The sequence below is a fragment of the Pan paniscus genome, chromosome 18, assembly GCF_029289425.2.
Source record: "Pan paniscus chromosome 18, NHGRI_mPanPan1-v2.0_pri, whole genome shotgun sequence".
NCBI lineage: Eukaryota > Metazoa > Chordata > Mammalia > Primates > Hominidae > Pan > Pan paniscus.
In genome coordinates, this window is record NC_073267.2 from 30,287,489 (window position 1) to 30,314,824 (window position 27,336).

General features: G+C 38.5%; 2 protein-coding genes, 1 non-coding gene and 1 pseudogene across 8 annotated transcripts in view; all 4 read right to left on the reverse strand.

The window, feature by feature from the left end:
• The window catches only part of LOC129394195 (serine/threonine-protein kinase SMG1-like), a 36,417-nt gene extending 22,713 nt beyond the window's left edge, over nucleotides 1-13,704 (reverse strand). For both annotated transcript variants that reach the window (XM_055099690.2, XM_063597410.1), the window contains exons 1-15: nucleotides 13,295-13,704; nucleotides 12,979-13,140; nucleotides 12,152-12,270; nucleotides 11,615-11,702; nucleotides 11,424-11,525; nucleotides 10,664-10,804; nucleotides 9,911-10,110; nucleotides 9,328-9,524; nucleotides 8,995-9,159; nucleotides 7,745-7,899; nucleotides 5,123-5,265; nucleotides 4,773-4,974; nucleotides 1,758-1,900; nucleotides 633-780; nucleotides 99-258 (exon numbers count right to left, since the gene is read on the reverse strand). In XM_055099690.2, the coding sequence (XP_054955665.2) occupies nucleotides 153-258; nucleotides 633-780; nucleotides 1,758-1,900; nucleotides 4,773-4,974; nucleotides 5,123-5,265; nucleotides 7,745-7,899; nucleotides 8,995-9,159; nucleotides 9,328-9,524; nucleotides 9,911-10,110; nucleotides 10,664-10,804; nucleotides 11,424-11,525; nucleotides 11,615-11,702; nucleotides 12,152-12,270; nucleotides 12,979-13,140; nucleotides 13,295-13,425 (2,202 nt within the window). In that variant the 5' untranslated portion in view covers nucleotides 13,426-13,704 and the 3' untranslated portion in view covers nucleotides 99-152. The remainder of the gene's footprint in view (nucleotides 1-98; nucleotides 259-632; nucleotides 781-1,757; nucleotides 1,901-4,772; nucleotides 4,975-5,122; nucleotides 5,266-7,744; nucleotides 7,900-8,994; nucleotides 9,160-9,327; nucleotides 9,525-9,910; nucleotides 10,111-10,663; nucleotides 10,805-11,423; nucleotides 11,526-11,614; nucleotides 11,703-12,151; nucleotides 12,271-12,978; nucleotides 13,141-13,294) is intronic.
• LOC129394348 (small nucleolar RNA U13) lies at nucleotides 10,979-11,082 on the reverse strand. The gene has a single exon (XR_008621551.1). It is a non-coding gene; the product is annotated as a small nucleolar RNA U13 (small nucleolar RNA).
• LOC134729275 (putative uncharacterized protein encoded by LINC00269) lies at nucleotides 13,536-16,752 on the reverse strand (annotated as a pseudogene).
• A 3,513-nt stretch (nucleotides 16,753-20,265) lies between these two features.
• The window catches only part of LOC117978826 (serine/threonine-protein kinase SMG1-like), a 38,067-nt gene continuing 30,996 nt past the window's right edge, over nucleotides 20,266-27,336 (reverse strand). For 2 of the 5 annotated variants that reach the window (XM_063597421.1, XM_063597420.1), the window contains exons 5-8: nucleotides 25,845-25,917; nucleotides 24,825-24,922; nucleotides 22,929-23,101; nucleotides 20,266-20,386 (exon numbers count right to left, since the gene is read on the reverse strand). In XM_063597421.1, the coding sequence (XP_063453491.1) occupies nucleotides 22,934-23,101; nucleotides 24,825-24,922; nucleotides 25,845-25,917 (339 nt within the window). In that variant the 3' untranslated portion in view covers nucleotides 20,266-20,386; nucleotides 22,929-22,933. Of the gene's footprint in view, nucleotides 20,491-22,928; nucleotides 23,102-24,824; nucleotides 24,923-25,844; nucleotides 25,918-27,336 lie in introns of those variants that run through there. The other 3 variants (XM_055099793.2, XR_010110207.1, XR_008621381.2) reach the window with 3 other exon arrangements.

The window sequence follows — 27,336 nt, forward strand, 5'->3', positions numbered from 1 at the left end:
CTACAAATCCTATTCCAAAAAACTCAAAAAATAAGGTCTTTGTTCTACAGTAATGACCATTAATAGTCATAAGAGTGTGCTTGTAAAACTATACAGACCTCTGTTGAAAGTCTGTTAGAAACTGTGTTCTCCAAAGCAGATGAGCAATACAGCTACAAGGTACTTAGAACTGGCAAAGACTGTGAAACTGTTAAAGTAGAAAGTCTCAGAGGTCCAATAGCGATGCGGGATGTTTGCTTCAAGTACTTTACCACATTTCTGAAACAAAATATTTACTGTCAATTAATAAAAATTACAATTCATAACCACTCAAAGAATAAAGCAATTGGTAAGATGCTATCAAACTGACATCCAAAGTTAGGGGGCAGTAAGAGGAGCAGCCTGCTCTATAATAAAATGATATTAGCAAGTCAAGACATTTGCTTTTGGGGATTTTTACATTTTATTTCATTTCAACCTCAGTTTTTGTTGGCAAGCAGCATTCATATATCATATGACTTCTACAACTAAAATGAAGCTATTAGCACTAGTATTTAGTAATCTAGTAACTCTCCTTCCAGCCCTCTTCACCCCATGTATGTTTATCACATGATATACACAATGTACATTTACCTCCGTAAGAGTAAACTTACTCAGTTATAGACTGCCACTTCTGATCTTGTTCTATCGGGTTTAAAGCAGTTGCCAAACAAACAGAACTTCTTAACAATGGAACTTCAATGGATTTCTGAGGTTCCCTTGGATCTGGACTTAACATGTTATGAAGCAGTTTTTTCATGTCTACAGAAGTTAAATGAAATGTCATTAAGTTAATGTGCTTTTATTATAAATTTTGATTTATGTTTGGCATTATTAAAAACTAATCACCAATGAACAGCTCCTTTAATATTTCAGGCAGTTAAACACTATAAGCATTACTGAGAGCTATATAAAAATCATACTTTATACAAAATTACTGTACCTCAGACCCCTAAAAAGCAGTTGCCTTCAAAGGCTCAAAAATCAGTAAGTCGAGGTCAGGCGTGGTGGCTCACGCCTGTAATCCCAGCACTTTGGGAGGCCAAGGTGGGTGGATCACGAAGTCAGGAGTTCAAGACCAGCCTGGCCACGATGATGAAACCCCGTCTCTACTAAAAATACAAAAAATTAGCTGGGCACGGTGGCAGACACCTGTAATCCCAGCTACTCAGGAGGCTGAGGCAGGAGAATCGCTTGAACTCAGAGGGCGGAGGTTGCAGTGAGCCGAAATCGCGCCACTGCACTCCAGCCTGGGCAACAGAGTGAGACTCTGTCTCAACAAAAAAGAAAGTCAGTAAGTCAATCTACTATTTAAGGGGACAAATCTAGACCTGCATTAGCAAATCTTGCTCAATCCAGAATACTCATTAAACTTATTAATAACATTTTATAAAGTGTTCCATTTGTGATAAAGAACTTAATTAATGAGCCACATCAAGATGAAAATCAAGAAAAATATTTAGCTGAAACACTACTTTGTCCTTTATCAAACAAAATGGCTAGATAAATCTCAAAGTATTAAGGTGGTCATTTTTTTTATTTGACTTAATTTTAAGTGCTTTTCATTTCCCAAATCAAACATAAATAGGGCAGCCCTAAATTTGTTGCTTCACATGGGATTCTGCCCCCCCAAAAAATGTAAAATAACCTCCAGATTTTCCAGTAAAATATACTAAGCCAAACATTTTGAGCAACTTGTCCACTAAAATAACTTTAAAACTATTTTCTCAAATACCTACCTATTTTCTCTTTTGATCCTCCAGCAAGTAGACTGATATTTTCTCCTGGTAACTGATAATTTCCAGGACTGATAATTTCTCCGAGTAATTCTAATTGCTCGGTACATTCAACAAATTTTCCAGACTCAAAGCTGCTTAATGATCTGTAATTAAAATATTGGTTAGTTTGTATTCCTATGCAGCCTGTGGAACCATTAAAAAAAAACAAACAAAAACAGAACAAATCCTAGGAAGACAGCAAAGTACACAGCATTTTTCTGACAAAATTCCTTCCACGAGGATGCCATTATTTTGGTTTTTATGTTGAAGATGTGACTACCACTTAATTAGTACTCAAATTGGAGTGGCAAACCAGAAAGTCACAGCTACAGACTTTCGGTGGAGCTGACTCGCCCCTGTGTCTCCTTCCTGTTTTCATGTGTTGCAGCCTGTTCTCTTCAGAGCCTAACACACTGACAGTAGACCTCTGCAGGACAACTTTGACATCCAGTTCTCTCCAAGCTGCCAGTGAGCTCCCTGTGCAGCCTCACTCCTCACCTACAGCATGAGCCCTTGCAGCTCTCCCAGCATCACAATCTTGTATCTCAGTCCTGGCTTCTTTCACTGCTGGCATCCGTCCGTCTCTCCCTTTTTCACCTACTTTTCTTTTTTCAAAGAATTCTTCTCTTTCATCTGCTTATATGAAAAATAATGACACCTCTGAAATTCTTTCCTGTAGTCCTGCAGCATCAATGCCAGGAAGACAGGCCTCATCCTTCCAGCTTCTATGCTGCTCCTTTCAGATCCCTTACCCTGTCCCCATTTTCATGACACGGGCTCTCCAGCCAGGAAGAAGACACTGTTTCTCACTCTCTCTCTTTTCCATCTTTGCCTGTCCCTCTCGCTGTGTAACTTCCCTTATAACTCAGCCTGAGGCCAGTGCTAGAAAGGCACATCACCTGACTTATTCTGTGCCTGATTCTACCTAGATCAGTGCAACCACTGGCTTCTCAGGGGGACCCTTGAGTACTGGGCACTGATGAACTGCTGCCAACACAGTCATCATTTCTGCCATTAAAAGGTCCTAAGCTCTCTCCAGTGGCAGGTTCCCCAAGTCCCCACTATGCTCTATAATGCCCTATGCTTTCAGCTAATGACTCAGTCCTCAGAAAAAAACAAACAAATAAACAAAAAAACACAGGCTTTAATTTCCTCTACCCCTACCCCCAATCCACCATACACTGCCAAAATTCTGTCTATACCAACTTTGACTGCTTTCCTTGAGGCAGAGAAAAGGTGAGGGCCAGTTAATCTATCAATGTTCTTTCTCCTGTTTCTTCAACCTCTGCTTCCTAGTGGCTCCTTCCCCTTGGCCAAAAGAACATAATCTCTCCAACATTTAAAATAAACATCTCATATTTCCCTCCAGCAACAGCTTCCTATCCTCAACTTCAAGAAAAACTCACTGACCAAATAACTCACCTCAAGCTTTTCATTTTCAAATGTCTCTACCACTCAATAGTATTCAATCTAGCTTCTTCTGTCTCTCTACAAAACTCTTTTTCCTTATAATCCCTAGAGCATCTGACAAGGCTGACTACTCCCATCTGGATGTCCTATATCTAGGACACTTCCCTTCTCAATGTCCCTGTATTTTTTTGAATGGCTTCCTCTTCTATCCTTTCACAAAATTGCTAAACTAGGATTCTGACCCAGGCCTCCCTACCTCTTCACTCACTATTCTCCAGAGGCTTCTCTCTGGTTTGGTTGCTTACAAAGGCTCTAGAGTATAGAGACTGAAAAGGAAAGAGGGCCTTTTCTGTGTACTAATCATCTGCAAATCTCTCAAGCTTAGACTTTCTCCTTAGTTCAAAATCCAATTCTTAACAGCTTACCCAACAATCTCGTCTGCACATTTCATTAGAAATCTTAAAACATGGCTTGTTCTCTGTGTGCTCCTACTCCAGTTAATAGCATTGTTTCTCTTCCCTCTACCATTGTCCCCATAAATTAATGGTCTCCATGCTTCCATACTTGCCCCCCACCTCCAGTCTCTTCACCATAGCAGAATGAACCACCAAGTCAGATCACAACACATCTCTGTTCAAATCCCACCTGAAATTTTCAGTCTTACTAGAATAACAGCCAAAGTTCTTTTCTCAGTTCCCAGCTACTTCTCTGCCCTTATATCCTACTGTTTAAGGCGCTCCTAAACACACAGGCCTCCCAGCTATTTCCAGAACACTCCAAGCCCATCATTCTCACATCAGGTCTAGGCCCAAAGGGCATCCCGATGGGCATGCCTTCACCTTGTGTCTTCCCTCCAAAGAAGGTCAGCTTTACCTAACTGCTTTCCTTATGGCACAGAAAAGGTGAGTGAGGTCCAATTAATCCTTCTATCAATAATCTTTATCTAATCTTTGCTTTAAAAGGTTGGAATTTATGTCTGTTTTATGTGCTGCCTGGGTCATAGCACATGCTCAGTGAAGCAATTACACATTAACCCATTTAGCAGTAGAGGGCAAGGGTATCAGACAAAGTCTAATGACCTTTATCTTCCCAGCCAAGTGTCTGCAACAGAGTGAGTGCTCAGTTTTGAATTACAGAATTAATAAAAGCACAGAGGAATGAGAAGAAAGTTTAATTTACAGATGTTCACAAACTCTGTCCTCATTAGAATAAATGTTTTTGATATATTCAGACCTCATTTAGAAACAAAGCCATCAAATGTGATTCTTTCTAAAGCAGTACAAATTTTTCTTTATATTCACTCTGGCATAATCTTCAAACTGTATTAAGGTTTTAGAACAACAGGTTCTGAAAATTAATACCAAATGACTATCTCAGCAGTTTTCCCATTATACAAATACCTTCCCTCATCTCTGATGTCAGTTTCCTGTTGTCATTTTCATATATTTCATAGAAATATAACCATTTTGTATTACTACATATGACCAATTTTAATATTTTTTTGCCATAGGAAAAACATCGTAGTTATTGGAAATTTGTTTTATATCTGGAAACAGAAAGCCTTACTTTATATAGTTGAAGTCAGCTTTCAGGTTGAGGGAAGTGCTACTGGTACTCTTTTTCAAGTCATGGATAGCGTTCTGCCATTCCTGCACAGCAGCCCAATCGGCAATTGAGATGTAGCGCTCACATGCTTTATTTCCTAAATAATTTATAACCTCAGGGGAAGAGTCAGTCGGTTTGGACAGCACAGTTTTTCTGGATTCACCTGAAAGTATTTTATAAAATAAGAAGAGAGAGATTCAGATCAATTAGAAATATTTCAAAGAACACAGAAACCTAAAAACATGATAAGATCATCAGTACGAAATATATTACTATAACTTTTGCTTTATTTAAAAATACTGAACGCTCACCATTCAGACAGTGTTTCAGGCTGGCACTGTTACACCCAGCATTGGCTAAGGTGAGCACCGATTTGTCAAAGCTGGAGATGCAGCAATCAACACCTGTCATGGCACACAGGTGTTCCTGGTACTCCACAGAGGCCTTTTCAAACCTGAAAAGCAAATTGAAGCAGTCTTATTTCTTTATTTATCTACTTACTTACTTTTTTTTTTTTTTTTGAGATGAAGTTTTGCTCTTCTTGCCCAGGCTGGAGTGCAATGGCACGGTCTCAGCTCAATGCAACCTCTGCCTCCTGGGTACAAGCGATTCTCCTGCCTCAGCCTCCTGAGTAGCTGGGATTACAGGCGCTCGCCACCACGCCCGGCTAATTTTCTTGTATTTTTAGTAGAGACGGAGTTTCACCATGTTGGCCAGGCTGGTCTTGAACTCCTGACCTCAGGTGATCCGCCTGCCTCGGCCTCCTGAAGTGCTGAGATTACAGGCATGAGCCACCGCGCCTGGCCTTTACTTACTTACTTATTTTTTGAGACAGTCTTACTGTCACCCAGGCTGGAGGGCAGTGGCATGATCATGGCTCGCTGCAGCCTTGCCCTCCCAGGCTCATGCAATCCTCCAACCTCAGCCTCCCAAGTAGCTGGGACTACAGGCGCCCACCACCACACCTGGCTAAAACAAGGTTTTGCTCTGTTGGCCAGGGTGGTCTCAAACTCCTGGACTCAAGCGATCCGCTCACCTCAGTCTCCCCAAGTACTGGGATTTCAGGTGTGAGCCACCGCACCCAGCCCCAAAGGAGGCTGTTATTTTAAACACACATATCTCATTTCCCCCCTCCCACAAAAAATGGTGCAAGAATAAACTGAGCTAAAACAGTGAGTTGACTATGGTGGGGGAAGGTTTGATGTCTTCCTCACAACTATGAAACTAAATTTAAAAGTGGTTAAATGTTTTTTAAAAAATGTAAAAGTATAAAAGAACTAGTGGAAAATATTGATAAGTAACTTATGTCAGTGTGTGGAAAGGCTTTGTAGAAGGATAAAATGCAAGAAAAGATGCACAAGTAACAGATCTAGATGCATAATGCTGAAATACAACACTAAACATTAAAAACAAATTATAAATCAAGAAATTGGATAGCATCAACAATCTTAGTATTTAATAAAATTTCACAGATTAACACAGGAAAAATTGAGAGGCCATGAAGACATGATCCATGTTTTAAAAAATCACAAATGGTTACTATATGGGGCAACTTCTACTATTAGTCATTAATACATATAGAAATGTAAAGTACAATAACTATTTTCGCTGATGGTGGTGGCAGCATTCTTGTTTCTCAGTGACTCTCAGTATCCACAAAGGTGAAGGGAAGGGGGTACTCTATTATTAAGGGTATACATTGCAGCCATCTTTTCTGTAGAGTAACTTAGCAATAGAATATATCATAAGACTTATGGTTTGGCAGCCTTTCTTCTAGTAAATCAGTTTATGAGAATGGATTCCAAGAAAGTAATCAAAAATATAAGCAAAGATATTAAGTGCTATGGTACATTTAGTAAAAAAAAAAATCAGAAACAACCTTAATGCCCAACAGTAAGAAATATTAAATTATGGTACACTCATAAATACAAATCTTTATTAAAAATAACACTGTAGAATATTTAACATGGCAATTTTTTTTTTTTTTTGAGACAGAGTTTTGCTTTTGTTGCCCAGGCTGGAGGGCAGTGGCACAACCTGGGCTCACAGCAACCTCCGCCTCCCGGGTTCAACCGATTCTCCTGCCTCAGCCTCCCAAGTAGCTGGGATTACAGGCATGTGCCACCACACCCCACTAATATTTTTTGTATTTTTAGTAGAGACGGGGTTTCACCATGTTAGGCTAGTCTCAAACTCCTGACCTCAGGTGATCCACCTGCCTCGGCCTCCCAAAGTGCTGGGAATACAGATGTAAGCCACCGAACCCAGCCTACCTAACATGGCAAATTTTTTTTTTTAATATTGAGTGGGAAAAACAGATCATAAAACCATGTGCCTATGTATGCTGCTGTTTTGGTGAAGAATGGAGAAAACGACATGAAAGAAAAAAGAATTACAAAGCATATGGATATGGAAATATGGGACTACAAAAGGACACACAACAGAAGTTACTACAAAGATATGGAAGAATGAGCAGTTCTTTTATTTTCCTAAATTCGCAAGATTTCATTAAACTAACATAAATGGACACAGAATATTATGGTACAAGCTCCTCTATCTGGAGGAAGCAATGAGTCTGAATGTAGAGTTCACAGGACTAATGAGCAAATACTCTGACAATAAAGGGTAATTTGTATCAGACTCTGAGGGGGAAGGAGCTCAACTAGGGATCAAGTTCAAAAGCATTTATAAAACAACTGACAGGTCTTGTTTTACAGTGTGATTTGCCACTAATTCTTAAATAAGAAGGGCACTCAAGTATTGCTGCTAACTAAAGAACAAACTGAAGATGCCTCCTGGTGAAGTGATTTATAGCAAGCTTCAATGCTGAAAGCAAACAAAGCTGTTTTAAGATTTGGCTACAATGTCAGTGAGTAATACAAAGAATTTAAACATAAAGTAATTCTATCACCCATTCCTTCCCTCCAACCTACCTCCCTTCAGCCTGTTGAGCCACTGAGTTAATCCACAGAAGATTTTTTCCAACAATAGATGATGACCAGACAGCAATTCCCTGTATAGCTTCAGGACAATGAAGTTCACATAGTGCTTCTACCACCATCATAATGGTTACTTCCAATTCATTCCCCTGAAAATGCATTCAGAAAAGTTAGTCACCCAATACCATTGAAACATAAATCCCTATAAAATTTACAACTGATCACAGTCTGTGCCTGCTTAAAGCCAAATGTATTTAACAATTATTGTCACAATTTTCACATTATTTAGCTCAGAATTCTTTAAAATGTTACATATAAAACAGCCACAAAGGGTGACTAACAGAACCTTAGCAGCACATGGATGTTTGTACCCCCACCCCAAAGTTACCCAAACATTTAACCTGTGACCTCTGTAGGAATAACACATGGAGTAAAAAGAAAGCAAAAATTAAATATAAATAAACAGGAATTAAAGAATGATTAACTTCATGTGTTTGAATACTGCTTGACATTACCTGAATTGCTAAACATTTTGTTATTTTTGGATTCCAGTTATTTATTGTGAGCCCACTTTCAAGCCAGGAATTACTCAAGCATTTGTCATATGTTATAAAAACAATTTCTCCTGGCCAGGTGCAGTGGCTCATGCCTGTAATCCCAGCACTTTGGAAGGCCGAGGTGGGCGGATCACTTGTGGTCAGGAGTTCGAGACCAGCCTGGCCAACATGGTGAAACCCTGTCTCTACTAAAAATACAAAACTTAGCCGGGTATGGTGGTGGGTGCCTGTAATCCCAGGAACTGAGGCAAGAAGAGGCTTGAACCCAAGAGGCGGAGCTTACAGTGAGCCGAGATCACACAACTGCACTCCAGCCTGGGCTACAGAGTGAAACTGTGTCTCAAAAAAATAAATAAATAAAAAATTTCCCCCATAAACAAATTTTCAGAATTACCTTTAAAGTTCTAAACTTTGCACATAAGAAATATAGTTTTCATGTGTTCTAAGATGAATATTGTTTTAACATGAACAAAAACATGAACATTATTTTAACTTCTAACACTGTTTTAACACGAATAAAATAGGTAACTCTGGCAGTTGTTGCTTTTACAAAATACAGGATCAAAACCTTTGAAAATGAATCCAAGCTTTAACTTATTTTATCCATAGATTAAATCATACCAAAGGAATTAAACCATGTTTTTCTTATTAACAGACTTAAAATGAATTTCAAACACACCACTTTACCTGAGATAGGCTGGTTGTTTTCATCTCTCTAAGCAAGTCAAAGCCATGTCTCACTGTCACTGCAGGCTGGCCTGCCAACAATCCTACCCTCATGATGGAGAGTCGAATCCGCATTAGCCAGTCCTGACAAGTTTGGCGATTGGTATAGAAAAAAGTTCTAATGACCTTTACGAGAAGAGAAAGAAAAGCTCAGGACGGGTTCAATTTGTAGGTAAGGATGTCTCACCTATATATAAACCAAATACACAAGTCTATTGTGATTTCAGCTCTGCACATACTGCCAGCTGTGACCATTAAACTGCTATAAAATAACACAATCTCATGGAAACCAACCTTGGGAGGTGAAGTTAATGCATTAGCACATCCCTCGTATGCATTATACATTAATTTCTCCAGATATTCCAGATACTGCAGAAGAAGAACAAGTCTAAGTTGGTTGTTACCATGGCCTTCATCATTGTCTGCAGTTGTCCACTGACTAACATCCTGATCAGGGTTTAATGTGTGAGCTGCGAGACTTCGAATGATACCTGAAAGCAAAGACAACATTCTGAATTTTTAAAAATCTTAAAGTTCCTAGAATAAGTGTGAGTTTTTTATGACAAATTCACATTTATCAAGTATCCTCTGTCTACCCATCATTTAAAAATAAAAAATCCCAACATGAAAGATCTTTCATTTTAGGGGAAAAAAATATATATTTTTTCCACACAACTCCCATAAGTTTTGGGGAAAAAACAAACATATTTCCAATGCAATTATTCAATGAAAGCTTATTCTAACAAACATACCTGAAAATTATTGACTTCTTTTCAAAAAAATCATATACTCTCAAATCTTTAACAAAGATTTTAAAATCCATTATTTCTTAATAAGGCTTTGAAAGTATTCACATCACAAAGCTTGAGCGAGTTACCTTCAATTGTCTGGAAGGTGTCTTGAGCTCTGCCCAGTGGGGTTCTCAGCTTAGAAAGAACAGTGAATTGTGCAGCTTCCCATATGGCCCACTGCCAAAGGATAGCATCTGTCTTCAGGAGATTGCGTGGAATTGTTGACTGGTCATGCTTATCCAGTCTCTGGCAGCTATAGAACAGTCTTTCCAACCAATTGTCCTTCCTGGGAAAAGTAGTTTCATATTTAAAAGACAATGACAACTTCATTTTAATAATGAAAAAAAAAATGCAAGGGGAATGGGAATAAGGAACTGTAATTTTCCCTACTCCAAAAAAAAGGCAAAACCTATGAAATTGAGAAGCATTATGTCCCCCCCTCTCATTTTGAGGTCTTTTATAGTTAACAGGATGAGGTACAGTGTGGAAGGATGATTAGGGTAAACGGCTCATGCCAGTCAGGAATGAAACTCATTCAATGCAACTAAGCATCTCTAGAATATCTCCACCCCCACCCCACTCCCCAAAGTGTTAATGACATCACATCAGTTAACTGTTAACCACATTTCATTACTCAATTTCAAAGCCCATTTTTGTTTCTACAGATGCTATCTTCAAAGCAATTTTCCTATTGATGAAAACTGAAATAACCCATATGAGAAGAATGTTACTTGATACTCTGCCACCCCCAAACATATTTTCTCTTCAAAACTGCATGTAAAGTCAAGGGAATCTTAAAATTATCTTTCCCAGATAGAATAGTCAAAGAAATGCCTTACCCTGTTCTATGAGAGTTCCCATACAAAATAAAACTAATAACATCAGAGAAATCTTGGGGGTGGAATGTATTACTTGGTGCTTTACTCATGTGACTTCTTAATGCTAAAGAAATTTCTTGAATTTCTGTGTGATTGTTATTGCTGTAGACAGAAAATAAAGTTGATGTTACGCAAAATATTTTAGCTTAAAAGGTTAGCACATACTGTAAGTGGATTATTTACTTATTAACTCACTGGAGGTAAAAATATAGTAAAATTGAGACTTTCAAATGGATACGGAGATGTGATTACAACTTTAGATCCTTTTTTTATTCACTTCAGATGGGTCATGTGCCGACATCATAAGAGGATTTGAGGGAGGCATATCAAACATGTGAACATAAAGACCCAATCATTATGCTTATGTATTACAAAAGGATCAAGTTTAGGCTCTTAAAAGCTCCCAAAGCAACTTGATCAAAAACAATAAAAGATTACTGTTTAGTTTTTCAAATATCTGAGCTACTAAGAAACATATTTTGGCACTACATGAGTTATTCTATACTAATTATTGTGAGCCTATAAAGCTCATTAAAATTTTTTAATTTTCTTGCAGACCTGCAAAATTTGATTATTTGACATCACTTCAATCACTGACAAGCAGGGCCATAAAAGATGTGTCATTAATGCTCTAATAGGTGATCTGTCTTCTCCTAAAGTAGACAACCAGTAGAGGCTGTAAATATCACAGAATGTCTTTGCTCCAAAACAACTGTTATACCTTAGGACAACATCTAAAGGAATTGATTTCAACAGTTTTCCAAATGCTTGTCGAATATGAGTTCCACAGTGCACTAGTTGAACACGGCAAACATCAACACATCTATGAAAGAACGAAATAGACAAAGCAGGTGTGTTAACATTTCAAGGTTATTAGGGTTAATGTCAAAAGACATGATCTTAATTTCATACCTCTGTAAAAGATCATCTGGCAAGGAAGAGGACAGAGCATGTAGACTGCTGCATGCCTGCAGACAGATATTCACATCTTCAACGAGAGCTATTAAACATTAAAAGACAGTTACTTTCAGCTGGCCAAAAGAAATTATATCCCAGTTTGTCATAATTATCTGAATCCATTCATTCATTCAACAAAGAGTGAGTGCCTACTCTAGACTAGGCACTGTTCTTGTCCAGAATCCTGACTGTCACGTTTGGAAAAATGACACATTCAACAAAACCCATGTAATGTAACTGATGGGTCATCACACAAAACTTTTTCTGAGAGAAAATGTAAAAGTATATGCAAACTATAAACATTCACGTAAGCTTAAAAATGTGACAATCACTTCAAAACATTTTTCTAATACTAAGAATGTGTATCTGTCATTAAAATGAGGATTACACAACTTCAGGTCAGGAAAAGAGCTCAATTGATGACCATCTCCCATTACCAAAGACCCTTTTAAGGATTGATAAACAAAATAGAAAAAAAAAACAGAGTCTTACTGTTGGCTAAAAGGCCTTTGCAAAATTTATGGAAAGACGGAAGACAGAATAAAGTTGCATATGTTTCGGACTTCTTCATTGAAACAGCTACTTCCAAAGCCCAAGTCATTAACAGTTTCCTGAAACACAAAATATACAGTTGACTGTACTTTAAAAAAAACAACAACAAAAACAAAAAAACGTTAAAAGCCTAGTCTTCTTACATTGGTTTTCTCTTGGTTTTTCAAACATCTCAAACAATAAAAAATAAAAATAAAAAATGAAACTATAGAAATTACTGTCAAAATTGTTGTGTGCCTTTTAAGAAAACCTCCCAATGCAGCATGATAATAGCAAAGAGGCCGGGCGTGGTGGCTTACCTGAGGTCAGGAGTTCAAGACCAGCCTGGCCAACAACATGGTGAAACACCATCTCTACTAAAAATACAAAAATTAGCTGGGTATGGTGGCGGGCACCTGTAATCACGGCTACTTGGGAGGCTGAGGCAGGAGAATTGCTTGAACCTGGGAGGCAGAGGTTGCGGTGAGCAAAACTCTGTCTCAAAAACAAAAAAAGCATAGAATATTAAAAATCTATATATATTCTTCTATGAAACACTGGGGGTGGGGGATTGAGGTTTTTCATGTATTTCTTTTCAGAAAGAATAAGAAAGCCTAGATTAAATAATAAAACCAAATTATAAGGTGTTTGACAGTAAAGAAGTTGCTCTACCTCACCTCTATAATCCACATTTTAAAAAAATTTTTGTAATTCACATTTCTTATTCTCAAATTATAAAGGCAAATTAACAAAGTTAGGAATAGTTAATACTATATAAAATCTGTTACCTCGTGTCCTGGTTAAGGTTATCTTTCTTAAGTAATATTCGCAGAAGATTTAATATAATTGAGAAATGTTTCTTTGTGGCCGTAGTTACAGTGCTAATCACAGCTCCATCAAACAAAGAAGGAGAGGAAGAACTGAGGCTACTAGAGATAAAGTGATCATGCCTGAAAGACAAAGCATAGATTATCTTTTCATCTTTAATCAAAGAAAGCAAGCAAGTCCAAAGTTAAATCAACATACATCTTTAAAATCTATCCATTAAAAAAATAAAATGTTTTGTGGGGTTCTTTTCTTAAGAAAAATTTGTGAATACAGTACCTGGTACAATGAGAATACAATGTGTAGAGCACAGCATACTGAATGGCAGGGAAGTGAACAGCCAGGTCACTGTGCACAATCATCAGATTCTTACTCAGAAGTGCAAAGACAGTTGGAGATAGCGCCCACATCTGATCATGTACAAAACAAAGTAAGTTTATGGCTTCTCCAAAATAAGCACAAGCATACAGAGTTTATCCTTCAAAACAGGGGTATTTGGACATTTTTTTTTATTTGGACATTTTTAAATTAAAATTACAGATTGGAAGGGATCTAGTACACTACACCTTGGACAAATACTTTTTTGTGAAGTCAGTAAAGCCTTTGTGTGCAATATAGCATCTCTATGCAATGCAGCAACTCCTCGTCTATCGCTACAGTAAGAAAACAGCCACAGGTCAGGTGTTGTGGCTCACACCTGTAATCCTAGCACTTTGGGAGGCTAAGGTGGGCAGATCACTTGAGCCCAGGAGTTTGAAACCAGCCTGGGCAACACAGCGGGACCCCATCTCTACTAAAATTACAAAAATTAGCTGGGCATGGTGGCGCACACTTGTAATCCCAGCTACTCGGGAGGCTGAGGCAGGAGAATCGCTTGAACCTGGGAGGCAGAGGTTGCAGTGACCCGAGATCATACCAATGCACTCCAGCCTAGATGACAAAGTTAAGACTCTCTCTCTCAAAACAAAACACCAGCCACATACAAAACACAGGAATGACAGTACCTGTGTTCCAAGAAAACTTTCTTCAGTCGGAGTCTCTCGCTCTGTTGCCCAGGCTGGAGTGCAATGGGGCGATCTCAGCTCACTGCAACCTCTACCTCCGGGGTTCAAGCAATTCTCCCTGCCTCAGTCTCCCAAGTAGCGGGGACTACAGGTGCCCAGCACCACGCCCTGCTAACTTTTGTATTTTTTTAGTAGAGATAGGGTTTCAACATGTTGGCCAGGCTGGTCTTGAACTCCTGAGCTCGGGTGATCTGCCCGTCTCGGTCTCCCGAGGGATTACAGGCGTGAACCACTGCGCCCAGCCCAACGAGAACTTTCTTTACAAAAACAGGCACTAGTGTTGCGATGGTTGTACACTTCTGTGAATATACTAAAAATCAGTGAATTATACACTTAAAATAACAAACAAAAAACAGGTGCTGGGCTGTATTTGTCCCACGGACCATAGTTTGCTGATCTCTGGTCTAAACAGAGCCCTTTGTATGTGCCTTTTGCGGAAGTAGACTGTATTTCTTCAATTTTCCATATACTGCAAATGGCAAGGTGCCCTGTTCAATAAGGAAACAAAGGCACACCCTGCCACTATACACCTTTTCCATCCATCTTTTTCCTTTACACTGCGAAGACACTCCATTCCACCTGACTGCCCCATCCCCACCCACTTTCTCCTTATTTCTAGAGTACAGGACATAAACATCTTTGAATCTGCAAATAATGTGAATAATTTTCCTCAAAAATCAAGCTTTCATGTTTGAAGAAGAGTTTATTGTGACTTCAAACATAAGCTGTAACTGGTAATAAGCGAAGCAGCTATGGAATTATACAAGGCAATCCAATCAAACAACACGGAGCACATTGAAGCGCAAACATCAAATTTTACCTTTTTCTTCCTAAAAACTTTATTCCCTAATTACATCCATTACTTTCTTTCTTTGTTTCTTTCTTTTTTTTTCTTTTGAGACAGAGTCTGGTTCTGTAGCCCAGGCTGGAGTGCAGTGGTGTGATCTCAGCTCACTGCAACCTCCACTTCCTGGGTTCAAGCAATTCTCCTACCTCAGCCTCCAAAGTAGCTAGGATTACAGGTGTGTACCACCACCCCTGGCTAATTTTTCTATTTTTAGTAGAGGCGAGCTTTCACCATGTTGGCCAGGCTGGTCTCAAACTCCTGACCACAAGTGATCAGCCCGACTTGGCCTCCCAGAGTGCTGGGTTTACAGGTGTCAGCAACCGTGCCCAGCCTACACCTATTATTTTCTATTAAAAATAATGTTTTTCAACTCTGTGTGGTCCAATAGGAAGAAGAAATACACAAACCATAAACAATAAATACAAATCAAGAGCAGGGCCACGTCAAATTACTTAAAAAAAAAAACACACGGGCTGGGCGCGGTGGCTCGTGCCTGTAATTCCAGCACTTTGGGAGGCTGAGGCGGGTGGATCACCTGAGGTCAGGAGTTTGAGACCAGCCTGGCCAACATGGTGAAACCAAGTCTCTACTAAAAATACAAAAATTAGCCCGTCGTAGTGGCAGGTGTCTGTAATCTCAGCTACTCGGGAGGCTGAGGCAGGAGAATTGCTGGAACCCGGGAGGCAGAGGTGGCAGTGAGCCGAGATTGCACCACCGCACTCCAGCCCAGGTGACAACAGCATGACTCTGTCTCCAAAAAAAAAAAAAAGCTTTTTTCCCCCCCCTCCTAAAAGAAAGACTACAGGTTGAGCATCCCTTATTCAAAATGCTTGGGACCAGAAGTGTTTCAGACTCTGTATATGTTTGGATTTGAGAATACTTGCACATATATAAAATGAGATATGTGGGGGATGCGACCCAAGTCTAAACACGAAATTCACTTATGTTTCATAGACACCTTCTATTCATAGCCTGAAGGTCATTTTATGCAATATTTTAAATAATTTTGTGCATACAACAGTTTGGACTCATTGCATGAGGTCGGGTGTGGGATTTTCCACTTGGGGGATCATACTGGTGCTCAAAAAGTTTCAAATTTTGGAGCATTTTAGATTTAGGATTTTCAGATTAGGGATGCTCACCAGTAAGTGTTATGAAAATATTCCAAAATCCGGCTGGGCATGGTGGTGCCCACCTGTAATCCCGGCATTTTGGGAGGCCAAGGCAGGTGGATCACCTGAGGTCAGGAGTTCACAACCAGCCTGGCTAACATGGTGAAAACCCATCTCTACTAAATACAAAAAAATTAGCCAGGCGTGGTGGTGCATGCCTGTAATCCGAGCTACTTGGGAGGCTGAAACAGGAGAATCGCTTGTACCCGGGAGGCGGAGGTTGCAGCGAGCCAAGATTGCGCCATTGCACTCCAGCCTGGGCAACAAGAGTAAAACACTATCTCCAAAAAAAAAAAGTATTCCAAAATCCAAAATCCAAAACACTTCCAGTCCCAAGTATTTCAGATAAGGAATATTCAACCTGTATGAATGTTCCTAGGGAAAAAGAGACAGCCAAAATATAAGACCATGTATAAGAACTAACTTCAGTAGACAGAAAGAAAAAAGTACCAGGGGAAGAAGAAAGAGACCGCATTTTAAAACAACTATACAAATTTGAGCTGTAAGAAACACTGACATTTTCTGTAAGCATGCTAGAGCAAATAGGAGAAATTCATAAGACGTTTTCTAGAAAATAAAACTAACATAAAAAAACTTATCAAGATTTGTCAAGGAAAAAGAAGAAAAGTTAAATATAATGGCAAGAAAACATTCCTACCAATTTTATTTATCCAGGCATGTCTTAAATATGGCTGTTTGTTACATACAGTGATTCTGCAGACATGTTGACATGACAGTGAAATACATAAATATGTAATGAGAAAAGGCTTAACTGTGGATAAAACAAAGTCATTACAATTAAAGACTCGAGTTTTTGGCATTTCCAATTGTAGTCAGGGCACTGAGGTCAAATTTAACTACAAATTTTGCATTGTCTACATTGAACACATGATTCTTAAAAGCCTCATGTTTTATTTCAGAACAGGCCTCAGGAAGTTGCAGACTGTGCAGGAGGTTGTTTAGGGCACAAGTCATTTCTCCCAATATTAACTTATAGGCAGTCTCCAAAACAGGAATATTCTTCAAGCTGAGCATCGCTTGATAAACAGCATGGGCTACAGCAACAACCTGAAAAACAAAAAATTCAAGGAAGTGATAAATGGAAAATAAATCTTCTAAAATTATATGGAAAATAAATCACTATCTGTATTAGTGCTGATGATACAAATAAATTTAAGATTGATCAATTCACTGTCCGTAGCACTTAATATTTTAATTTTTTAAAAACCAATCAGAAAACTGACACAGATCAGTATGCTATTTCAAATCTATTAAGTTTTATCACAAATAAAGAGTACTATAAATGAAAACTGTCAATATGAAATTTCCAGAATGGCCGTTTTTTTTTTTTTTTAAATAATCAACATCAAAAGACATATGCAAACAGCAGTTTAAGACTGGGTTTCTTAAATCTACCAGGAAAGTCTGTGGTGGATTTGACTAGGGGGTGGTTGAAAAGCCAGTCATTTTTGTTTACAAAATATACAGTACTTCTTAATTTATAACTTTATAAATGTGTCAACTTGTTTTACCCTTATGAAAATTTAATAAATTTAATAACAGCAAGAGATGCATAGTCTGAAAAGAGTATCTGGCACATCATTCATGAAAGTATTCAGTATGATTATCAAGAAATATAAATTTAAAAGAACAAATACAATCACTATATTCTAAATCAAACATTTCACATTTCACTCAATTTCACTTATATAGCCTGGTAAGCAACATTAGGTCCAACTCTTCAGTGACTCAAGTTGTCAAAATTCATTATCAGTGTATTACTTACCCCTTTTTCTTTATGATAACGCAAGAATAGTAGTTTAGATGATGGTATAAACAGTTTTTCTACAAATGATGATGGCAGTTTCGTATTTATCTGTTCAACAATCTAAAAGAATAAAATTTTTTAAAAATGAGCTTCTCAAATTACAAAAAGACATGGAGAAACCTTAAATGCACACTGGTAAGTGAAAGAAGCCAATTGAAAAGGCTACATACTATATGACTCCAACTACATGGCATTCTGGAAAAGGCAAAACGATGGAGACAGTAAAAAGATCAGGGGTTGCCATGGGCTTAAGATGGAGGGAGGGAGGAGTGGGGAGAGGGAACGAGGAAGGAGTGGGTAGAACATAAAAGATTTTTAGGGAAGTGAAACTATCCTGTATGATACTGGTAATAGGGGAAACATGTCATTACACATGTTAAAGTCCATAGAATACATAACACAAACTAAACTATAAAATTAGTTAATAATAATATATCAATATTCACTCCTTTGTAATAAATGTACCACACTAACACAATATGTTAATGAGGGGGAAACTGTTGGGATGAAGAAGGTATATGGGAACTCATTGTTTTCTGCTCAATTTTCTGTATATCTAAAAAATAAAGTCTTTTAATTTAGAAAAATATATCTAAGCTATATTTTAAGGCCTTAATACTGTGACATTAAAGTGTTTAGACACCTAAATAGGACACACGTATTTTACAGTTATCATGGGCATTTTTTCACATTAGCAAAGAGAGGTGTAATTCCGGCAGAAATGCTCAGCAGAATGTCATCTAGAATTTGCTTTAAAATAATCCAGTTGGAGATGAAAGGATAGCAAAGAGGCCTAGATGAAACCAGATGGGCCATTTGTTTCTAATTATAGAAGCTGCGTGTTAAATATGTACAAATTTATTATACTATGCTCCCTATTTTTATGTGCTTCAGAATGTCCATAATAAAAGTGGGGGGAGGATATTTGTGGTTAAGAAATTAAAGGAGGCCGGCCGGGTGCGGTGGCTCACGCCTGTAATCCCAGCACTTTGGGAGGCCAAGGCAGGCAGATCACGAGGTCAGGAGATCGAGACCATCCTGGCTAACATGGTGAAACCCCTTCTCTACTAAAAATACAATTGTGCCACTGCACTCCAGCCTGGGCAAAAGAGCGAGACTCCGTCTCAAAAAAAAAAAAAAAAAAGAAGAAATTAAAGGAGGCCAGGCATGATTGCTCACACCTGTAATCCCAGCACTTTGGGAGGGCAAGGCAGGAGGATTACTTGAGACCAAGAATTTAAGGCCAGCCTAGACAATGTAGTGAGACCCCTTCTCTCCAAAAAATACAAAGGTTAGCCAGGCATGGTGGCATGCATCTGTAGTCCCAGATAGTCGGGAGGCTGAGTGGGAGAATCACTTGAGCCCAGGAGTTTGAGGCTGCAGTGAGCTCTGATTGTACCGCTGCACTCCAGCCAGGGGAATACAGCAAGATCCTGTGACAAAAAAAAAAAAAAAAAGAAAAGAAAAGAAAAGAAAAGAAAAAAAGAAAGAATCTGGTGTGTAGAGCAATGTTTCCTCAGAAAAAACGAGTAAAGCTACACTGAGACTAGCTATCAACCACTAAAAATAGAGGCCTGGCAGAGTGGCTCATGCCTATAATCCCAGTACTTTGGGAAGCCAAGGCAGGTGGATTGCTTGAGCCCAAGAATTCAAGACCAGCCTGGGCAACATGGCAAAACTCCATCTCTACAAAATAATATAAAAAATTAGCCAGGTGTGGTGGTGCACGCCTGTAGTCCTAGCTACCTGGGGGGCTGAGGTGGGAGGATCACCTGAACCCAAGAGGTCAAGGCTACAGTGAGCCAAAATCATGCCACTGCACTTCATCCTGTGCAACAGAGTGAGACCCTGTCTCAAAAAAAAATTGCATTAAAAATAAAAGTAAATAGACACTAAAATGAAAGGATAGATTATAAGACTGATGAATGTACTCTAAAAAATAATATAATAAAGCAAAGCCCTTATTTTTTTTCTTTTTTGGAGACAGGGCCTTTTTTGTCACCTTGGCTGAGTGCAGTGGCACAATCAGAGCTCACTTCAACCTCAAGTTCCTGGGCTTAATCAATCCTCCTCCCTCAGCCTCCCGAGTAGCTAGGACTGCAGGTGCACACCACTACACCAAGCTAATTTTTGACTTTTTGTACAGATGGGGTCTCCCTACATTGCCCAAGCTGTGCCAGAATTCCTGGATGCAAGCAATCCTTCTGCTTTGGCCTCCCAAAGCGCTGGGATTACAAGCATGAGCCACCATACCCAGACAAAGTCCTTCATTTCTTACATATCGATTTAAGGGCCTGAATAAACCAACACATTAAAAAGGAAAAGAATAATTCACATACCAGCGTGAGTAAATTCAAGACTGAGATGATATAATCGGTACCACAAGTCTGGCAATTCTCCAGTTGGTCTAATCCATATGTAATGACCATGTCACAATGTATAGTCATGCTAGGATCCAAGCTGCCGAGCAAAACACCAACACACTCATTAGCAGCTGTCAACACAGCCTCAGAAAAAAACACCTGGTTTGCAGCCGTCACACATCTCATTACTCTGTACAGAACCTGTAAATGGGGAAAATAAGCAGCTTTTTAAAAAAATTCACATGCTTCCACAAAGCAAGAAAATACTTTTTATTTAATGCAATTTCAACTGAAAATTAACTGCTTGCCTTGCCAGCAGTCTCTTAATATTCTAGTTCTCAGTAGCTGAATAATAATGATGCCTTTACTACAATATGTAAACATGATCTTGGCTAAAAAATCCTAAAGTGCTACTATGACAGGAAATGGAATCTGCCATCCTCTATTTCCCATATACCCAACTTCGTTTCTCCCAATGTCACTAAATGGCTGAAGCTCAGAATCTTTATCATGAAATACACCACGACAGTAATGGTATTGACAGCATGGGAATAGCCTGCCCACACATACTACAAGCTAGCTCTTGGGCTTTTGGGAGTCAATCTTTCAAAACTGAACATACAAGTCACTTTAAGCTTATTAAAGTTTCTATCTACTGATGGTCTCTTTTGAAAGATAAGCACTCTCATGCTTACCACATAATATCTTCAAAAATCATATTATTTCCAATACACACACAAACAAAATCCCCCACTTAACTATAATGGCCAATAATTGTGTACCAAATTTCTAATAAAATAGGGGAGAAAACAGAGCAAATGTTAAAAAATACTTCTATAATATTTAACAACCAATACATACAGGATTTTATTTAGTCTACCCATAGTTTTCATTAAAAGTATCCTTGGAGGTTGGGCATAGTGACTCACATCTATCATCCTAGCACTTTGAGAGGATTAGCTGGAAGGTTCTCTTGAGTCCAGGAGTTTGAGACCAGCCATGTCAACATAACAACACCTCATCTCTACCAAATTTGTTTTTAAATTAGTTGGGCATGGTGGCTCACACCAGTAGTCCCACCAACTACTTGAGGCTGAGGTGGGAGGATCACTTAAGCCTGGGAGGTCAAGGCTGCAGTGAGCGAAGATCATGCCACTGCACTCCAGCCTGGGCAACAGAAACCATGTCTCAAAAAAAAAAAAAAAAAAAAAAGGAGTAGGGGGGAGAGGGCGGAGGGGGAAGCATTCTTGGCCATGCATGCACAGTGGCTCATGTCTACAATCCCAACACTTTGGGAGGCTGAGGTGGGAAGACTGCTTGAGGCCAAAAGTTCAAGACCAGCCTGGGAAACACTGAGACCCCATCTCTACAAAAATAAAAAATTAGCAGGAGCTATGGTGGGAGGATCACTTGAGCTCAAGATATAGAGGCTGCACTGAGTCGTGATGGCACCACCCCACTTTCAAAAGAAAAGAAAAAAAAAGCTGGGTATGGGTCATGACACCCGCTTGTAGGGCTGAGTGAGATGGGAAGTTCACCTGGGCCCAAGAGTTCAAGACTACAGTGAGCTATGATTGCACTACTACACTCCAGCCTGGGTGACAGAGTGAGGCTCCAGCTCCAAAAATAAATAAAAAAAATAAAAACCCCACCATTCTACCATTCTCAAAGGCCTAAAAGATCCTCATAAATCAATATACACCTATCCTATAAATTATGTCCCTTTTATGTCTGAATTAACGGCTTTTTATTTCAACTCTGTACAGTCTTCAAACAACCACCTTTTAGACACTAAAAATGAAGCAAAGATATTAAACCATTTTGAAACCATATTGGTTTAAAATACCAATATGCTGGTTTCATTTATCTTTAAGTTCTGACATTTCTGCTCAAGTACACAACTTACTATATAATCAATATCCTATTTTATTTAGCAACATGTTCAGCAAAAGTATATGCTCCTAAAAGCAAATTTTATCCTAACGGTAAAATTTTCATCAGTTAGATTAAATTTTTTATGACTGTATCACACATGCTTCTTTCTCCTTATTCAAAGCAGAGTACAATGCCTGGGGTTCATTTCTTGTGTCTTTTCCACTGAACCCTCATTGGATGTGCTATATACAGTGCAGCTAATGTTTGAGGCTGCTGAAGTGTGGCAATCTAGCTACCTCATTTTTAATTTGTTTATGTTCTTTGATGTCAGGCTATCAAAGAATATAAAGATATACAAGTTTTCATATGAGTTCCATCTTATGCTCAGAGAAGATTACTTTCTGAGGCTTCTCCTATAGTGTGCTATTCGTAATATGTTGAAAAACTAAAAGGAAACCCAATAATTTAAAAGTAAAATTATAAGAAATATTATTTAAAAATGAAAGGATAAGATTTAAAAATTCAGAGTGGCCTTTTGTCATGGGAGGGTAGGGGAGTTGGATGAAAGGAGGATGAGATATAACAGGATTCCCTGCTTTTCTGGTTATTTAAGAAAGCAGTCAGACAATATATACATATATACATACATACATACATGCTAAACAAATGAAGGATTAATAACAGTTCACCTGGTAAAGAGAATCATTTACAATATAAAACAATTTTATTTTTGAATGACACTTCAAATGCCCAAAAGCACTTACAACTGTTACGTATGCCTCAGTAATTGGAGGACCCGAATTGGGCTGAAGCGTTCCCCAGTGCTCCTCAGCACAGTACTAAATACCCGGAGAAGCGCAGCCAGCTTTGGTAATGACACTGATGGAGGAGGGACGTCTTCATCCACTGATTCCCCAGAGGCCACATGGCTGAGGTCCTAGATGTGAATTCACAGCATTCTTAATAAGTAGTACATTGTTTAAAAAAAACCAAAAAACTCTAAAATATTTCAATCAATTCATTTTAGAATAGATTTTTAGGCTTTTAGAAAGAGAACTGTGGCCCATGAGAATATTCATGACTCTGAATATAAAAATGGGTTTTACCTAATTATTTCAAAAAGCCAACATTAAACCCAATAGACAACAAATTAAGGAAATAATCTCTTAAATCAACTCAGAAAGCTGTTGGGAAAAAATAAATTCTAGCACATATGCTCTAGTTATATGTAGGTATAAATGAAGACGGAAGCTTTTGCCACTCCTGAATTAGTTTTTGGCTAAAAATCTCATTCTAGCTATTCTTTGAGCCACTCAGCTCAACAGTAAGTCCTCCAAACCAAGAGCATGCACATGAAGAGCAAAGGGAGATTACAAGACCTGGTCTACAGATGTGTAACTGAAGAAGTACGATATATGAAAAGGACAAGATTCGCAAAAACTAGGATACTAGAACCAATGTATACATCTACCTAAAATTAAGCACCAAAATAACAGAAGAGAATGAGATCTTAAGGATAACAAGGGGAAGCATCTCTACAAACTAGAATGTGTGGCTCATGAGAGGTAGATCAGCTTTAAACGTGGGCTGTGAAAAAAGACATTCTAGGTGTGGGGGCAAAGAAAAAACAACGCAGAAGCAAAACATTTCCTTGCTTTTCTAGGAAAGAGTAAACACATCAGTACAGCTAAAGGTACTGAATTCCTGTTGACTACAAGCAGCAAAGATGAAAAAAACAAGATGAGGCCAAAATCTTTATGGGAGCCTTGATTGGTTGATCTGAATAGGGGAGAAACACAAAGAGATTCAGATAAGAGATGGCACTGAGTTAAGCCATGACAGTGGGGCCAGAAAAGCCAAGTACCAGTAACAGAGGCTTCAGCAGCACTCTTAAAGCTCCTATGCTATATTCGTACAGCCACAAAAGCTGGCTGAAGCCAAGGCTTGTCCTCCAAAGTACGATTCAAGATCTCCTGTACATATGTAAGAGGAAAATCTTTAGGAGCTTTTGGTGTTTTGTGTTTTTTTATAACACAACATCAATTTGCTTTAAGACTCTGAAGACTGGGGACAAAAAATAAAAATAAATAACAAAAAATGTCTTTAGAAAAATACCAGCTACCGAGAGTATGTAAAGCTTTGCGAAATACGAAGCTTGCAACGTTTCTTTTAGTCTCTCCAATAATTCTCCTGGTAACTTAAACACATCTGAAATAAATGTTTAAAATACTGACTGGGCACGGGGGCTCATGCCTATAATCCCAGCACTTTGGGAGGCCGACGCGGGTGGATCACCAGTGGTCAGGAGTTTGAGACCAGCCTGGCCAACATGGTGAAACCCCGTCTCTACTAAAAATACAAAAATTAGCTGGGCGTAGTGGTGGGCACCTGTAATTCCAGCTACTCAGGAGGCTGAGGCAGGAGAATCATTTGAACCCAGGAGGTGGAGGTTGCAGTGAGCTGAGATCGTGCCATTGCACTCCAGCCTGAGTGACAGAGCGAGACTCCGTCTCAAAAAAAAATTTTTTTTCAAAATATTGCAATGGGCTTGTAATTTCTGCTTAAATGTCAGGAAGTCTGAGCCATTTTAAAATAAATCTAGCACAATTTAAGATTTTTTCTTAATCAAAATTTTAAGAAACAGCTTTCTATATACTCACCTCAGCATATGCTTCCATGTCTTCTAGAAACTGACCAAGAAGAGTCGTAGAAAATGCAAGATCAGCTACCCAAAATGGCTCCAAACTCTGCAACCACCCTTGGAATCGTATAAGAAATTGTGAAAGGGTAGGGGAGAGAAAAAACACCAAAAAATCCAAATTAAAAAAATATAAGAGGCTCGTTTTAAAAAGTATCTGGTTTTCAAGCAGCATACCCTAAAACATGTCCTATATCATAAAATGAAGACTGCAAAACATGCTGATCACGATTAACCAATACCTCTTTAATTAATACCTCTTTAATTTCTGCAGAAATTAACATGTAAATGTTATTTCCTTACTTTTTCAGTAAATTTCATATCTATATTGTCACTACACATGACTTAAGACTAAAATGCCACAATCTACCATTGGCCTGGCTAATCCCAGGGCCACATCTAACCATTAAAGGTGTATACTCATCTCCTCAGTGAAAATGAAACAGACCACTATCACCTGAATATCCTATTTTCAAAAGTTTATTACACCAAGTAAGTTACGAGAAACTATGACACTTGAAACAAGCTGAAATGTGCAAATGAGCCACGCTAGTCATTCACTTAACTCCAAAAAAATGGGAAACAAAACCATTTCTCATTTATGACAATTCTCCAAATTAACCCTATATTTCCTTTTTTAAAAAAATAACCAGAAAAACAATAAAATGTGACAAATAACTTGGATCTTCCATTGTCCACTTCAGGGTATTGCCACTGCAATATATTCTTACCATATACTTTCCTACCAGTACAAACTACAAATAACTTGGGGAAGTCCTGTCTGTACTTACTCTACCCACCTACTAGTAATTTCCTCTGAAAATATATATTTAGCTAACAAGTCATGTTCATTTACAATAAAACATTTCTCTGAATTAGTTTTCTTGCATTATTAAAGAAATGGTATTGATAGATGGTCATTGGGGGACCACTGCTCCTCCCCGACAGTATTTAAATAACTGGTATAGGCTGCAAGACTTACCAGATACCTGCTGCATGAGCGAAGGTTTCTGAGTATGATCTCTATGCCATCCAACTAATATATCAACTGTATCCTTGATGGAAACAAAGAGAGAGGGGGCCAATCATTTTAAGATATTACTGCCATTCACCTGTGGACCATTTCACAGCAAAAGATCCTAAAAGGAGCATCTATGTTCACCTACTTGACATTCTAGAAACTTAGAAAGGGGAGAGGGGCAGGAAAATAAAAGAACTACATTTCTCACAACAATGAAATAGTTTATTTTCTTCAAATATTTTAAGGTACGAACGTCAGAAAGAAAAATGCGGCATTTAACCCTGGAACCTCAAATATCACTGATTATATTCAAAGGAGCAGAGGCATTGTTTTCCATCTGATTCCTCAGTTCCTCACACACACAACCATCCCCCTCACCCCGTGATCTGAACAGCGGAATGAGGAACTCACCCTAAAATTAGTGCTGAAAATATGAGTGTAACATCGATTCTGTAGTTTTAGTTAAAAAAAAAAGAATTGACTTGTAAATCCCAACTGCTTGGGAGGCTGAGACACAAGAATCACTTGAACCCAGGAGGCAGAGGTTGCAGTGAGCTGAGATTGCACCGCTGCACTCCAGCCTGGGAAATACAGCCAGACTTAATCTCAAAAAAAAAAACAATTAATAAATAAATAAAATAAATAAATTGAAAATATTTTGCTCCACTAAGCTGTTAAGCTAAAAACAAATACTGTTTTCTCTTCTTCAATGTTTGTTAATATTAGTCCTTTGACATCAGTTAACATTAGTCCTTAATAACATCTGTTTACAATATCCCTAAATGCTCTCTTTAAGATTCTACCTGTGATTAAATTTCAAATACAAAAAAGTAAAATGGATTTGGGAAACTTTTCTATAAAGTACAACAATTACTTTGCAATCCAAAATATAAAGCAAATTTTATATAATTTATGCTTTAGTATATTAGTACTTGCTTCATATGAAAATTAAGGAAGATCAGTATGGCACCACACATGAATAACATGCAGGCTCAGGTTACCATTATACATAAATTTTTAAAATAAATATATGGTAAAAATAAAATAATAAATAACTATTTGTCATTCCATTGAAAGAATATTTATTTTGCAGCTGTTAAAAAACATTTTTCCCTAAAAAAGGAAAAGCTGTGCTTTACATAGCAATCTTATAAAAGAAATGCTAGAATCAGAAAACCATCATTTTAGGCTGGGTGCAGTGGCTCACACCTGTAACCCCAGCACTTTGGGAGGACGAGGCAGGTGGATCACCTGAGGTCAGGAGTTCAAGACCAGCCTGGCCAGCATGATGAAACTCCGTCTCTACTAAAAATATTAAAATTAGCAGAGCACAGTGGCACATGCCTGTAATCCCAGCTACTCAGGAGGCTGAAGCAAGAGAACTGCTTGAACCTGGGAGGCGGAGGTTGCAGTGAGCCGAGATCGTGCCACTGCCCTCCAGCTTGGACAATAG